At 46.3% G+C, this 13,480-nt stretch overlaps 1 protein-coding gene across 2 annotated transcripts; it reads left to right on the top strand.

Annotated features, from left to right (window-relative positions):
- The first annotated feature begins 999 nt into the window (after positions 1-999).
- TMEM167A (transmembrane protein 167A) lies at positions 1,000-13,294 on the top strand. 2 transcript variants are annotated; one of them, XM_076068403.1, is made up of 4 exons: positions 1,000-1,071; positions 7,406-7,515; positions 10,027-10,061; positions 11,032-13,294. In XM_076068403.1, exons 1-4 carry the CDS (start codon positions 1,057-1,059, stop codon positions 11,100-11,102), a joined length of 231 nt encoding a protein of 76 aa, XP_075924518.1. In that variant the 5' UTR covers positions 1,000-1,056; the 3' UTR covers positions 11,103-13,294. The 2 variants fall into 2 exon arrangements, with proteins under 2 accessions (XP_075924518.1, XP_032814334.1); XM_032958443.2 differs by lacking the exon at positions 1,000-1,071 and adding an exon at positions 5,029-5,136.
- Positions 13,295-13,480: the final 186 nt, after the last annotated feature.

Below are 13,480 nucleotides of genomic sequence, written 5' to 3'. Positions count from 1 at the left end.
GTTCATGCAGACATGATTCCTTGTAAAAGGTTTCAGTCTGGTGTTTTAATAACTTAACACCTATTTTGTGGCTAGATAAAAGGGGGAAAACGTATTCTCACATTTTGGTTCTGGCAAAGGTGGTCCCATGATGATATACCCGCTTATTCTAAATGTCTCAACTATAGCTACGTGATTTAAATCCGTATGCCCATGATTAAGTCATGCAATTTAATATTTAGGTCAATGAGTTGTCCAAAAAAACGAATTTCTGGCAATAAATGCTACTTTAGTGATTTTATTTCTTTCTTCATCGGGAATGCAGTAAATCTCACGATTTACAAATCAGTCCAGGGATATCAAAGTACATAAACGTTTTCTATTTCTGTTTTAAATGTGTGTAATATTTTAATCAGAAGGCAATTTAAACGCAAGCACTTTTTTATTTCCTTAAAATATTTGAAATGGTGGTTATGTAAAACTCAGAGAAATAGATGTTACTGATGTTTGTACTGGCAGTGCATGAAATTAATTATAGCCCATTTTTTCTGGAAAAATATAGTGCAAGGCATTCTTGAATATCAACCAGCTTAGCTGTTGTGCAGTGAATGCAATGGCAATTATTCATACCGCCGGCCAGTCAATCGTGTCCATAAGTTTTTAGTTGCAATTGAGTAACTGATGACAAGCAAGTTTCACTTTTGTTTGTGATTATTCATTCTACACTGTTGCTGCTTTAACGTTCCCCAAAACTACATTTTTATTAAGATTTTAATTGTTCCAACTGTCCACGATACGTTATTCTCTTAACACTTGCTATAATTGCTAAAGTGAAAATAGTTATTGTAAGTTATTGGGGATATTAACTCGAAGGCTTTTGCCCCCCACTCCGCCCTCCCCCCAATCACAGCCTGATTGAAGCACCTTTTCTTGAAGGAACTCATTCAAGCTCTCGCAGACATTCTGACGGTCGTGACAGTTAGGGCAGTTGGAGTCATTCTACAGCAGTGCCCGAGCGGATCCTCCACACCCCGTGTCATCGCTTGCTGCCTTCGACATCTCGACGAAGGAGTTCAGATGTTGTTACTCCCTGTAAGTGCAGGTCTGTAGAAAGAAACACGGCACATCTGCACTCAGATGTGTAGAGTGAACCTATAATATCTGTGATATCGCGGTGGAATCACTGGTGTTTTGGTTTGTTATAAACAGCTGAACCAATTGACGAAGGCCGTCTCACATAGCGCAATACGCTCAGACTTTGCCATTTAAAGCCCCATTATCTCATGCCATCGTAGTAAGCCGTGTAAGCAATGTTTGGTACGCACCTAGGACAGAGCCTTGGGGGACGCGAAAACAAACTGTTCTAGTTGCAGACTTAGAGTCAACCAGGCTAAGAACATTTTTTCGATTCAATAAATAGTATCTAATTCAACATAGTGTAGTGCCATTAACCCACCTAGCATTTTCCAATTACTGTATTCAAGCAGTAACAAAATCAGGACTCCGGTCGATTATAACTAGAATGCTGGAGGAGCCAGTGTCAGGGGTAGTCAATAAATAATTTGTCAATCTCACCAAGGCATTAATAATCAGTGTTGTGCTAAAACCAAAAAATCAGAATGGAAAGGGTCAATGAGATATAGAAAATAAACGGTTAATTTGACACGTAGGCTTTCACGACAAATATTAATAATCAAAGTATATGGGTTTATTCTCCAACACACGAGTGTGCTTAAATAGTAACTAATTGTCAGGTTTTGTTCATGTGGAAAACCTTGCCAATTGGCTGTGTTGGATGGAGGTGAGTTAACGACGCAATGATATTTACGTGATCTAACCCCAAAACTTCGATTATGAAAGTAAACGGTGTTGGAATTAAGTCAACCACACTCTAGAGAATCTTGGAAGGAAAGGGTAAATTGGAGATCGTGTAATAATTGTAAGGTAGTTCAGATTAAAGGCTGACTTCTTGAGGGGAGGGATGACAGCAGCGTGTTCGAAAAAAGAGAGGGGACTGCAGGAAGGAATCCCTTTAGGCTTCTTCAAAGAGCAGATAGCGGTATAGACAGATGCACGTCTGTTCGGATGGGGAGCATTTTTCCACAGTTGGACATTGCATGGCAAATTGTCAGCAGAGGAAAGAGGGGGCAATATCATTCTCCGTGAACTCAGAACAATACAGCTATCATTGAAGCAGCAGTGATAGGGAAATGTCTTGGTACATTGCGATAACATGACTGCGTTGGCCATGGTGAACGGGCAGGGCTACCCGCGGTTCAACGAGCTGATGCGCGAGTCATCTCGCCTCTTGGGCGGAGAACAAGGGGGTGCAGCTGCTAGCTCGACACTTGCCAGAGTTAACAACCAGACTGAGTTGGGAGACTGGATCCCGGCGAGTGGTCGCTGCATCCTAAGGTCTCTCGCCTGGTTGTCAGGAGGTTCAGTGTTCACCGAATTAATTGGTTCACCTCCAGGGAAAATGCAAAAGTAAACTATAAAAAACTATTTTTTATTTTACCAAGAAAATTGCAGAACCTGACTATTTTGCACGTGGTGATCAAATTACATATTCTGGTCGAGTATGCTCTTTATATGAGTAGAAAACTGAATCCAGAGCCCGACTACCAACCAGCAGCACTTCCGATTTTGCTGGATTAAGCAGCATTTCGTTTCGTGCAAACCACACGAGCACCGATGAATGTAACAGGGTACACATTTTTTCTAACGTGGATGCGAACTCGATATAACGCGTTTGATTGAACAAAACTACATCGCGCGAGTAGGAATAAGAAGTTATACGGCTGCTGGATGCTTCTAGATGCTACCCACGCGCCTCAATCTTTGTTCAGTCTGCGTACGCATCTCACGTATATTATCGCGGACTGTGCTTTACCCTACATTGTATATTATTTGTTATAACGCGATTTTTCCATAACGCGGTGTTCTTCAGGAAGGCAACTACCGTGTTATAGGAGAACAGACGACCTTCCACAATTGCCTTGGTTGTCACCGTTACTGAGGAAATGATGGCCGGAGGCGTCGCGTGGTGTGTGGAGGGTTTCCCCCTTCCCCTCTCACCGGGAAGGGGGAGCCCAGCTCATCACTGAGTTATCAATTAAGACAGAGTTCGATTATATTAAAATTGAATTGGAGCGTGCCAATGACCAACTTTGAAAACCTGGATGAATGTGAGTACTCAACCCCAGTTGAAGCTCATCTCTCGACTTTGCAGGTCTGTGGAAGCTGTGTACTTTATAATTAAAAGTAACTATATTTGGTATTCACATTGCAAGGTGATTATAAAGGCACTATTTGCATAGTCAAGTGTGATCTGTCATTAGGGGAGTGATGTTATGTGGTTTTTCTCTTTTAAATACATTTTGACTGCAATCTTTTGTGACTGCAGGAATTCATATTCTTGGTTCTTTCAGTAAAGTAACGTAAATAGAAAATAAAATAAACACAATAAAATTAAAAATAAAATAAAAATTAAAGCAAAAAACCCACGACGTTTCTATCGCAACACAAGTGGTCTTCATCAGGCGGAGAGAAAGAGGGCAAACCTCCAAATGCCACTGCTGATAAGTTTCAAAAGTGAGTGGACAGGGAACGAGATTCGGGGGAAGGAGAGCTGGGAGAAGGAGAGGAGAGCTGGGTGGAAGAGAGCTGGGGTAGGAGAGCTGGGGGGAGGAGAGCTGGGAGAGGAGATCTGGGAGGGGGGGAGCTGGGGGCAGGAGAGCTGGGAGGAGGATAGCTGGGAGGAGAGCTGGGGACAGGAGAGCTGGGGGCAGGAGAGCTGGGGGCAGGATAGCTGGGAGGAAGAGAGCTGGACGCAGGAGAGCTGGGGGAAGGAGAGCTGGGGTCAGGAGAGCTGGGGGACAGGAGAGCTGGGGTCAGGAGAGCTGGGGGACAGGAGAGCTGGGGGAAGGAGAGCTGGGGGACAGGAGAGCTGGGGGACAGGAGAGCTGGGGGAAGGAGAGCTGGGGTCAGGAGAGCTGGGGGACAGGAGAGCTGGGGGCAGGAGAGCTGGGGGCAGGAGAGCTGGGAGGGGGGGCAGGAGAGCTGGGGAGAGGAGAGCTGGGGAGAGGAGAGCTGGGGAAGGAGAGCTGGGGGCGGAGAGCTGGGGGCGGAGAGCTGGGGTCAGGAGAGCTGGGAGGAGGAGAGCTGGGGCAGGAGAGCTGATGCTTATCTGGCAAATGTGCACCGTAATGCTGGCAAACTTGGCCTGGATTAAATGAGAGGGGAGATAGAGCATAGTGCGTGGAATGGAGTAGATAGAGATTTGAGGGGAGAAGTAGGAGAGTGTGGGGAGTAGAATGAGATGAGAAGGGAGAGGTAGAGTGAGATGAGAGGGAAGCTGTAGGTGAATGCAGGAGAGTGCGATGAGAGGGGGAGAAGTAGGAGAGTGAGATGAGAGGGGAGAGGTAGGAGAGTGAGATGAGAGGTAGGAGAGTGAGATGAGAGGTAGGAGAGTGAGATGAGAGGGGAGAGGTAGGAGAGTGAGATGAGAGGTAGGAGAGTGAGATGAGAGGTAGGAGAGTGCAATGAGAGGGGAGAAGTAGCAAAAGGGGAGAGGTAGGAGAGTGAGATTAGAGGGGAGAGGTCGGAGAGTGAGAGGTAGGAGAGTGAGATGAGAGGTAGGAGAGTGAGATGAGAGGGGAGAGGTAGGAGGATGAGATGAGAGGTAGGAGAGTGAGATGAGAGGTAGGAGAGTGCAATGAGAGGGAGAAGTAGCAAAAGGGGAGAGGTAGGAGAGTGAGATGAGAGGGGAGAGGTAGGAGGGTGAGATGAGAGGTAGGAGAGTGAGATGAGAGGTAGGAGAGTGCAATGAGAGGGGAGAGGTAGGAGAGTGAGATGAGAGGTAGGAGAGTGAGATGAGAGGTAGGAGAGTGCAATGAGAGGGAGAAGTAGCAATAGGGGAGAGGTAGGAGAGTGAGATTAGAGGGGAGAGGTCGGAGAGGGCAGGAGAGTGCGATGAGAGGAGAGAGATCGTGAGCTGAGAGGGGAGAGGTAGGAGGGTCAGATGAGAGGGCTGTGCTGCTACTGTAGAGTGAAACTTATTTAATATTTTTTTGTTCGGAAGTCCTCAACTCTCAACATTTCGCCCTCTAGCGGCTTTGACTGCCGTCTCCTGCCTCACCACCACCAGCCGCTATGGTACACGGCCTTACCCGCATACCCACGCTTATTTTTAACCCTTTAACAGTTTAATCACTCGAGTGCAGCTGTCGCCGCCTCTATTAGCATGTAAAGTTCGTTTTAAGTTAATTTAATTTAGCTTAAAATAACAGACCGATGTCTGCGGCCTGGCAGACATCGAGGCCTACCATTGGTACTGTCGCGGTGGCCGCGTTGCCTCGCAGCTCGCGCGGCCGAAGCCGCTAGTCGAGGTCGCCCTCGCCGTGTCGGGCCTGCGCATACGTGGCAGCTTTTACTTCGCATTTTGTTTGTTATCGTTTGGTTGAATGCTTTATTTGTTTGTAGTGAGTTGAGTAAAATGAGCTCGCGTGCAGGGAAGTGTGTGGATTGTGACATCGCGGGAGCGTGAGAGGTGGTGACGGCTTTGGGGGATGGGTGCGAGGCGTTGAACAGTGTTATTGCTCACGGCAGGTGGTGATGTTGATGTTTAATTTGTTGTTATTGTCTTGAGTTAAGGCTAAACGTGGCCTTGTGTACAATTTCTACGTTTGGCTGTGAAAATTGTTCTTCGACTTGACGATTGAGTGAGCTGAAACATGTTGTTTGTTTAGGCGTCATTACTTGATGAGGCCTTCATCCAGCAGTGGTTAGAGCATGCATTCTTGATGATGAGGTGGACGTTTTGGGCAATGGACCTGCTGCTATCGAGCAGTTTCATTGCCCGAAACGTCAGCTTTTTAAAGATCATGGAGAGCTTTTTAGATGGGGCTTGTTAATCGTTTACAGTGGCTGAAGTTAATCGCGTTGTTATGTTTAGTCATTTTTCCTTTTTTTGTCGTCATCCCTCAAACTTCATTGTCATTGTGCTTTCGGCAGCATGCCATGGGATGAATCCTCGCAGAATTGCTTTTACTACTTGTGTAATACCAAGTACCGTATTGTGCACAACTCCTTAAGTTCCCTTCAAGTGACCTATTTTTATCCACAAACTAGGGGGCAGCACTTTCGCGCCTAGATAAATGTTCATTGCATGACTGTCAAGTCGACATTTTGTTATTCTCAGTTGAAATTTTGCCACATTAAGTGCAGAACGCACACATTTAATGTCATTGGGTTTTTTTTGGTACCTTCAACTCGCTGCGTATGTATGTTGAACGTCTTTCGTACCATATGTAGCCAACCTTGCTAATCGGAGATGTGGGGGAAAGACAACAAACTAAACACAACGTAGTTCTAAAGAAATTAGTTTTCAATCTTGACTTAAAAGTGCATAGCTCCAGTGGCTGCTTAACATCGGAAGAAAGAGCGTTCCAGTCGGCCGCAGTAGCGCATCTGAAAGCTTCGCGATGCAGGGACCGTCTTCGTTAAAATCGTTTAGGAAAAAGCTGCTGCGAGGAACAACAACAATAAACAACAGAGAGGAAGTAGCCGCCGTGTTGGAGTGTAATAATGAGTTTTACGACAAATGCGTGTGAACCAAGTGCAAATGATTAACTACTCTTAGAGAACCAAGTTTAATTACTGGTTGGGCGGCTGAAGCTTAGAATCGAACCACCTCGCGTGGATGCAGCGTGAAGTTAAAATAACAAATGAAGGGGGTGTCCAGGTAAACTCAATAATCTACGTCGCTGCCTGATGATGCTAGTTGTAACTACCAGAAAAACGTCGTACCCAATTAAAAATTGTGGGCTGGTCTCCAGCATCCCCGTGTGCTGAAACAGTAATAAAGTGGCATGTTTGTTCACGTGATAACTTTATTAATTGGCTGTGACTGGGTGAACTTGCAGTCTACCGTTTAGAATCCATCTCCTATCAACACAAGCCTCTACTTTATGGATGTTGTGGTGTATCACTTTTTTGTAGTAAAACCCTCATAGTCACCATACAAATACTCTTGGTCATTGTTTGAGTGTTGCGATTCATAATAATCCAGTACATTTCATATTGGTGATTTCACAGCGCAAGGCTAGCAACACAAAAGTAGGTGCTGCTGTCATCCACACAGTCTCCAGTAGTTTCACAGTCGGGGGCAATTTTGCGTTACTTTCAAAGTAAGTTTTCTAATTGGTAAAATGTCCACTATGATGCCATCATACAATGGCCTCATTTCAAATTATGTTAATATCCATTATAATGCAAACAGCGCGTAGTAGTTCACGATTAATGTCTGCAGCGTTCATCAGGGTGGCCTGCCAGATTCCAACTGCTTCTGACTGGCTGTTTTCCCACTACCCGATTTAACAAGTTAAATGCCTCGTGTCTCTCCCATCTGCCTCCTTCCCTCCAGTCGGCAATATTTAACTTCCAGGCGCTGCTGACGGTGCTGCTGCTGCTGGTGTGCACGTGCGCGTATGTGCGGGCGCTCTTCCCCTCCATGCTGGACCACAACAAGACCGGGTGAGCGGCAGGGGGATATAAATCTATTATTACATTGCTCTAAGGGGGATTTTGGTTGTCTTGAAGCCGTTCCCACCCCCTCCCCATTGTCCCCACCACTACCAAAACAAGCCCAACCGTGTGTCCGGAGGAGGGAATTGGGCCTAAACAGAAATAGATGGGGTCTAAAGAAGGGGGCGTGTCCTAAAAAGGAAAGGTGCGGAGCCAAAAGAGGCTCCACCCCCTTCCTAACGAGGAAGGGGGTGGAGCTGGAGAAATAAGGAGGTGGGGCCTACAAAGGTTGAACATTCCTGTTTTAAGGTAAAAGCATTAAATCAAATACGTGGAGCAAGCAGGTGACAGGCCAATTAGTTATTTGTAATCTTTATCTTCAATTTTATCCCGACTGTGCTATTGGCATCATGCTATGAGACGAAGAATCCAATTCGGAAATCTGTCCTAGAGCAGTGCAACCCTTTGTGTCTAGAGAACAGCCTGCAGCACCAGATATCCCAGAGCTACCTTTGTACCACACTGTAGGGGGCAGCACTTTCCAACCTGCCCTGCTTACAGAGAGTAAGGTGTCTTAATGTGAGTCATACCAATATTTAGATTGTCTGAGATGGAGTTTAACCAAACTAAGTGTGGCAAATTTAGCATTATGTTTTTTTTTTGTGCGGCGTTGGTGATTGGGCTGAGACCATAAATAAATTAGATGGTGTAAATAAAATCAAGGGAGGGTAGGGTTGCTACTCGCAGAGCACACGATAGACTCACATGCCTCAGGTCACAGGGTTTGCCAATTTTATTGCTCTTATCATCTCCATGGTTGAAGTACCCTCGGGCACATGCAGAATCTCGATTTATACTGGAGGAATCCAATGAGCCTATAAAACTCTTTTTCACAGATGTCCAGTAGGGGCACGGGCTCAGAAAGTTACAACAACAAATAATATAAAAACACGATAGGAGTGCTAAGTATAGGAAAGGTAAGCTAACCACTAAAAATAGATAAAGTATATTGGTTCAAATTGTGCAAGTGCACCAGCTTGGGAAAGGCAGCAAAACAACAGCAAAAACAGTCCCAGATCACACCAAGACCCTCAATAATGCACGCGACATGATCTAAATTGCTCTATCTCCGCGGTGGTCATCCTCTCACATGCGTTATCTCCACTCCATGTGACGAATAATCGGGTATCAGGCATATGCATATTTTTTATGGATATCAATAGGCAATGGAGTGATGGCATGGTCAATAAAATGACTGGCACCCCATTGTTAGTCTGGATTACCAGCCATCATCACCTCTTCTTGCGGTCTGTCGCTGCCCAGGCCCGGTAGTAATGCTGTGGTGAGTATGGGATGCAGCGAATCTCTCCTCTCGAGAGAGTAACAACAAATCGGCACGATTCAGTCACAATTCCTCCCCCGCAAATCAATTTAACATTGCGGTGAATGTAGCGCTCTCTAGAGGCTGCAGGGATCACGTACAGCAATGTCACGCAACGCGTACACGCGAATTTAAACGGATGCAAATTTTTACTTAAAACTTTCGTGACTGCAGGAAGTCATGTTCTTTCGGTAAAGTCACGTAGATAGAAAATACAATAAAAGTAAAAAATAATACAATTAAAGAAAATGTTATTTTTTAAAAATAATAAAAGCAAAAACCCCACGACATTTCGATCGCAACACAAGCGGTCTTCATCAGGTGGAGAGAAAAGAGGGGGCAAGCCTCCAAATGCAACTGCTTATAAGGGTTTACAAAGTGAGCAAAGCTGTGCTGCGTAAATAACATGGGCGGGGCAGCCAGCGCAAATGTAGGAGCAAAGCACCGCTAGTACAAGTAAAGCGAGTGCGTTAGACAATGGGGGGAGGGAGGGTAGAGGCAGGGGGAGAGAGAGGGGGGGTAGAGATAGAGGTGGAGCTTAAAGGTGAGGGCGCAGTCCAAGTATGTTAGACAATGGGGGGAGGAAGAGGGTAGAGATAGGGGGGAGAGATAGGGGGAGAGAGGGGGGTACAAGTAGTGCGTTAGACATTGGGGGGAGGGAGGGGGGCAGAGACAGGGGGAGAGAGGGGGGGTGAGATAGAGGTGGAGCTGGACTGCGCTCTCGCCTTCAGCACCTCTACCCTCCCTCTATCTCCCCCTGTCTCTGCCCCTCCCCCCATTGTCTAACGCACTCGCTTTACTTGTATTACTTATACTTGTAGTGCTTTGCTCCTTCATTTGCGCTGGCTGTCCCGCCCATGCTATTTACGCCGCACAGCTTTGCTCACTTTGAAAGCCCTTATAAGCAGTTACATTTGGAAGCTTGCCCCCTCTTTTCTCTCCATCTGATGAAGACCGCTTGTGTTGCGATCGAGACGTCGTGGGTTTTTTGCTTTTATTATTTAAAATGTATTATTTAACATATTTCATTTTATTTTCTAAACGAATGCATTGTAAATTGTCTCTTTTGAAAGAATATTGACCAGAGAATGGACGATTGCAATTTTTGGTAATTTTGATTTATTTTCTTTTGTTCACAGAATTCTCGGCATTTTTTGGAAGTGTGCCAGGATAGGTGCGTTATGAAGGGTTTGGGTGCCCACGGGCATGCTCCTGTTGCTGTCATGCTGTCATGCTGTTGCACTCCTTTGCATTGTGCTGTATTAATTTATGCACGCGTGTGTGTGCCTGCGTGCGTGCGTGCATGTGTGCGTGTACGTGCATTTATTTAAGTGCGTGCATGCATAGTGTTCTGCATGCAAGTCTGACTACACGTGTGTTTGCTTGCCTGTGTGTGCTTGCACGTGTGTTTGTACTTGTGGGGAGCAGTAGTGTAGTTGTTAGCACCCTGCGCTATGAACCCGGCGTCTCGAGTTCGATTCCCGCTCACGGCCAACACCAGTGACGATTATCTGAACTGGTTCTGGGCCTCCCCTAGGTCCACTCAGCATCAAGTGAGTCTCTGGTACGATGTGTAAATATGGCCACTAGGGAGACAAAGGCGGCCAGGCGTGATGTTGGCCACCCACCCCCTTGTGTGCCTTGCCGACCTTCATAGGTGCTTACTAACAGCACTTACCCCAACAATCTGTTAAGGCTATATGGGGGGTCTTTGTGCTTGTGGGGAGCGGTAGTGTCGTGGTTAGTGTGCTGCGATATGAACCCGGCGACCCAAGTTCCATTCCCACTCACGGCCAACACCAGTAACGATATGAACGGATCCTGGGCCTCCCCTTGGACGACTCAACCTCATATGAATACCTACTGCAGTGAGTAAAGATTACCACTCGGAAGACAATGGCAGTCGGGCATGGTGCTAGCCACATACTCCCTCCTGTACCGTCTTAGCCTTCATAAGTACTCGCTAACTCCACTTGCCCCAACAGTATGTTAAAGCTATACGGGGGATCTTTGTCTTTGTTGTTATTGTGTGGTCTTGCATCTGTGCATTCAAGCACGTGCATGTGTGCTGTGCCTGTGTGCTGGCACGCACGTGTGTGTGTATGTGTACACGTGCGTGCGTGCGTTTGTGTGGGTGTGTGCAGGTGAACGGAAGAGCGCGTATGTGGGAGTGGCGTGCATTGCCATGGCATTCAGCATCCTCTTCCTCCAGTAGCACAGGGCGAAGGGCTAGTCACTACGGCTGGGGGGAGGGGAAGTGGAGGTAGGGGGGAAATATTTGGGGGGAGGGGGAAGAGAGAAGGGGGATGAGGTGCATGCACCGGGCAGTCAGGAGCCGAGTTTCACTCTGAGTTTGCACTCCTAGGAGACTCCAAATTATCAGCACTATCGCCATCATCATTATCATCTCACCATCGTCACCGCTACATCAACAGGATTACTGATATAATCACCATTGCCTCATTGGCATAATCAATGTTGCATTATCACTTTTATCATTAGGTACATTTCCATTAGCTGCTAGATGAGAGCCTTCCCCATGCCGTGCACACTGGTCAACGCTGCGGTTTGGGAAGGCGAGAAAGCGTAGACGTTGGGAGCATAGTACAGTACAGCAATGCATATTGCTCTTCTGCCTCCTGCTGACATCCGTAGCTCCGCATCGTTATCACTTTATGCATTTTTGGAACTTCGGTGCCACATTCTATCATCTCTTTACAATAACATCATATTCGCAAACATCACATGCCCAATGTCAATGCGCGCTGCTTTTTCACTGCGCTTTTGGTTCTCTAGCTGTTGAGAAGTGCGGCGTGGATGGGAACACAGTGACGGGAAACGGCGTCATTCGTACACACATTCCATCGTCATTGCTGCGGTAGTCGTAGTCCTAAGTGAGTGTAACACGAGTTGTGATGTCGCTGGACTTAGAAACACTCTCTCTGTGCGCCATGACGAACACAGCTCCCACCTTCGCGATGCGTTTCCGGGGTCGTACCGCGCATGGTTCGGCCCAATGTCTGACATTTCACTTCGACGTACTGGAGGAGTTTCTTCAGGAATTGAAGTTCCTCAACTGAAGAAACTGAAGGTTTAACTGACAGAACAACACAACCCAAATACAAGTCGGAGAGCTGCGCCGTACAACCGCTAAAACTTACGCAGTGGCACCACTTCCACCAATCGGCCCAAGCCGTGCTACTCGCAGGGTATGTTAGTGGATGCACGAAAGTCATTTCTGGTCAAAATGGGGCAGGTAGAGTTTGGATTATGGCATCAAGATTGACTCCAGCATTGTATTTTAGTGCAGCAGTGTTTGACCAAAAACTATCTACAACAATTCAACAAGGGCCTTGCCCAAACGCAGAGGAGGGCGCCCTCGTGTATTGCGCTGGCAGCCACAAAGAATGCATCGGAAAATAGTTTTAACCTCCGTGAAACAATAATTTTTCACAAAACGGTGAGATTTTTCAGTTAAGGGTTTGGGTTTTGCCCCACAGCGGCAATTTAAGGTGCGTTTTTTCTTTCTCTTTTCGAGATATTTTTCCCTCGTCCACGTGGGTTCGCAAATGTTCTCGAGGCTCAAGGTGCCTGCCGTCTGGGACTCCCCCTTGCTGGTGCAGAAGAAGAGCCACGTGACCCAGTGATGGGATCGTTAAAGGATCGGTGATCGTCGCTTCTTGATTGAGACTGCTTGCATCTCGTTTAGATTATAAGAAATCGCTCTAAGGGAAAACTCCTTTCGACGTTGACCACTGCTTGTCCAGGATTTGTCCCCCAATTGACTGGGGCAATTTGAAGGTTATCGTCGCCATCGGTGCATCTACGCTGAACACCTACGTACAAAAACGTTAGACATAAATGGCTTGGCACGGCAGAAGTCTGAGCAATAGAAACAAAAGTTGGTAACGTTAACAATTATTTGGTGACCCTACGTTGGCTGTGGTGCACAATCACAAATAAATAAAAACACTCAACACGTGCTATGAAGAAGGGCCATTGCACACATGTGCTGTGAATCAGGGCTATTGCCCAGTACGTCACCGAATATACTTTTTGAAAGAGTTATTGATGCACATGTTTGAGTTTTTGTTAAATAAAAAAAAGTGAATTTGGTTAACAATGATCGATCTGTAGAGCACACAGCCTTCTGGGTAGACTTTTACGTGATCTGATTGTAAGTTGCCATCCCAGTCATGGCGAGTGGACACAATCCCATTTGCCCTCTATCGGGGCAGAAATGTGAAATGGTCCGTCGATAAACCACTGAAGGCAACGATTACCATTAACTGACCCTGTTAGTGTTCAAAGATCACACTTGACATTCCATAGAAGTTGGCCATGGGCCTGTTTACAGAACCCACTCCTGTATTCCATCTTTGTCCAGTAAAGCTTTTTTTGAATAACCTTTGCTGTCGTGTATGCCAGTTCGACTTAAGTCTCAACAAAGACATAATCGGGGTGACACCTATTCCGGTTTGACCTGGTACAGGCCAATAATTGGCATCCATTTTCCGGCGTAGAGGTTGATTTGTACCAAGATCTGTGTGGTGTTGTTTTTGAACTTTATAGTATAGTGAACTATAGAGTGCA

This window comes from Petromyzon marinus, chromosome 21, assembly GCF_048934315.1.
Source record: "Petromyzon marinus isolate PM22_M1 ecotype Great Lakes invasive population chromosome 21, UKy_Petmar_22M1.pri1.0, whole genome shotgun sequence".
NCBI lineage: Eukaryota > Metazoa > Chordata > Hyperoartia > Petromyzontiformes > Petromyzontidae > Petromyzon > Petromyzon marinus.
The sequence above is the reverse complement of the archived record's forward strand: the minus strand, read 5'-3'. Positions and strand labels throughout refer to the sequence as shown.

Bases quoted from the DNA above. Each gene is read 5' to 3' on its own strand.
- TMEM167A (XM_076068403.1), top strand. The intron at 7,516-10,026 runs GTGAGCGGCAGG...TTTTGTTCACAG, and splicing joins CTGGACCACAACAAGACCGG to AATTCTCGGCATTTTTTGGA. The intron at 10,062-11,031 runs GTGCGTTATGAA...GGGTGTGTGCAG, and splicing joins TTGGAAGTGTGCCAGGATAG to GTGAACGGAAGAGCGCGTAT.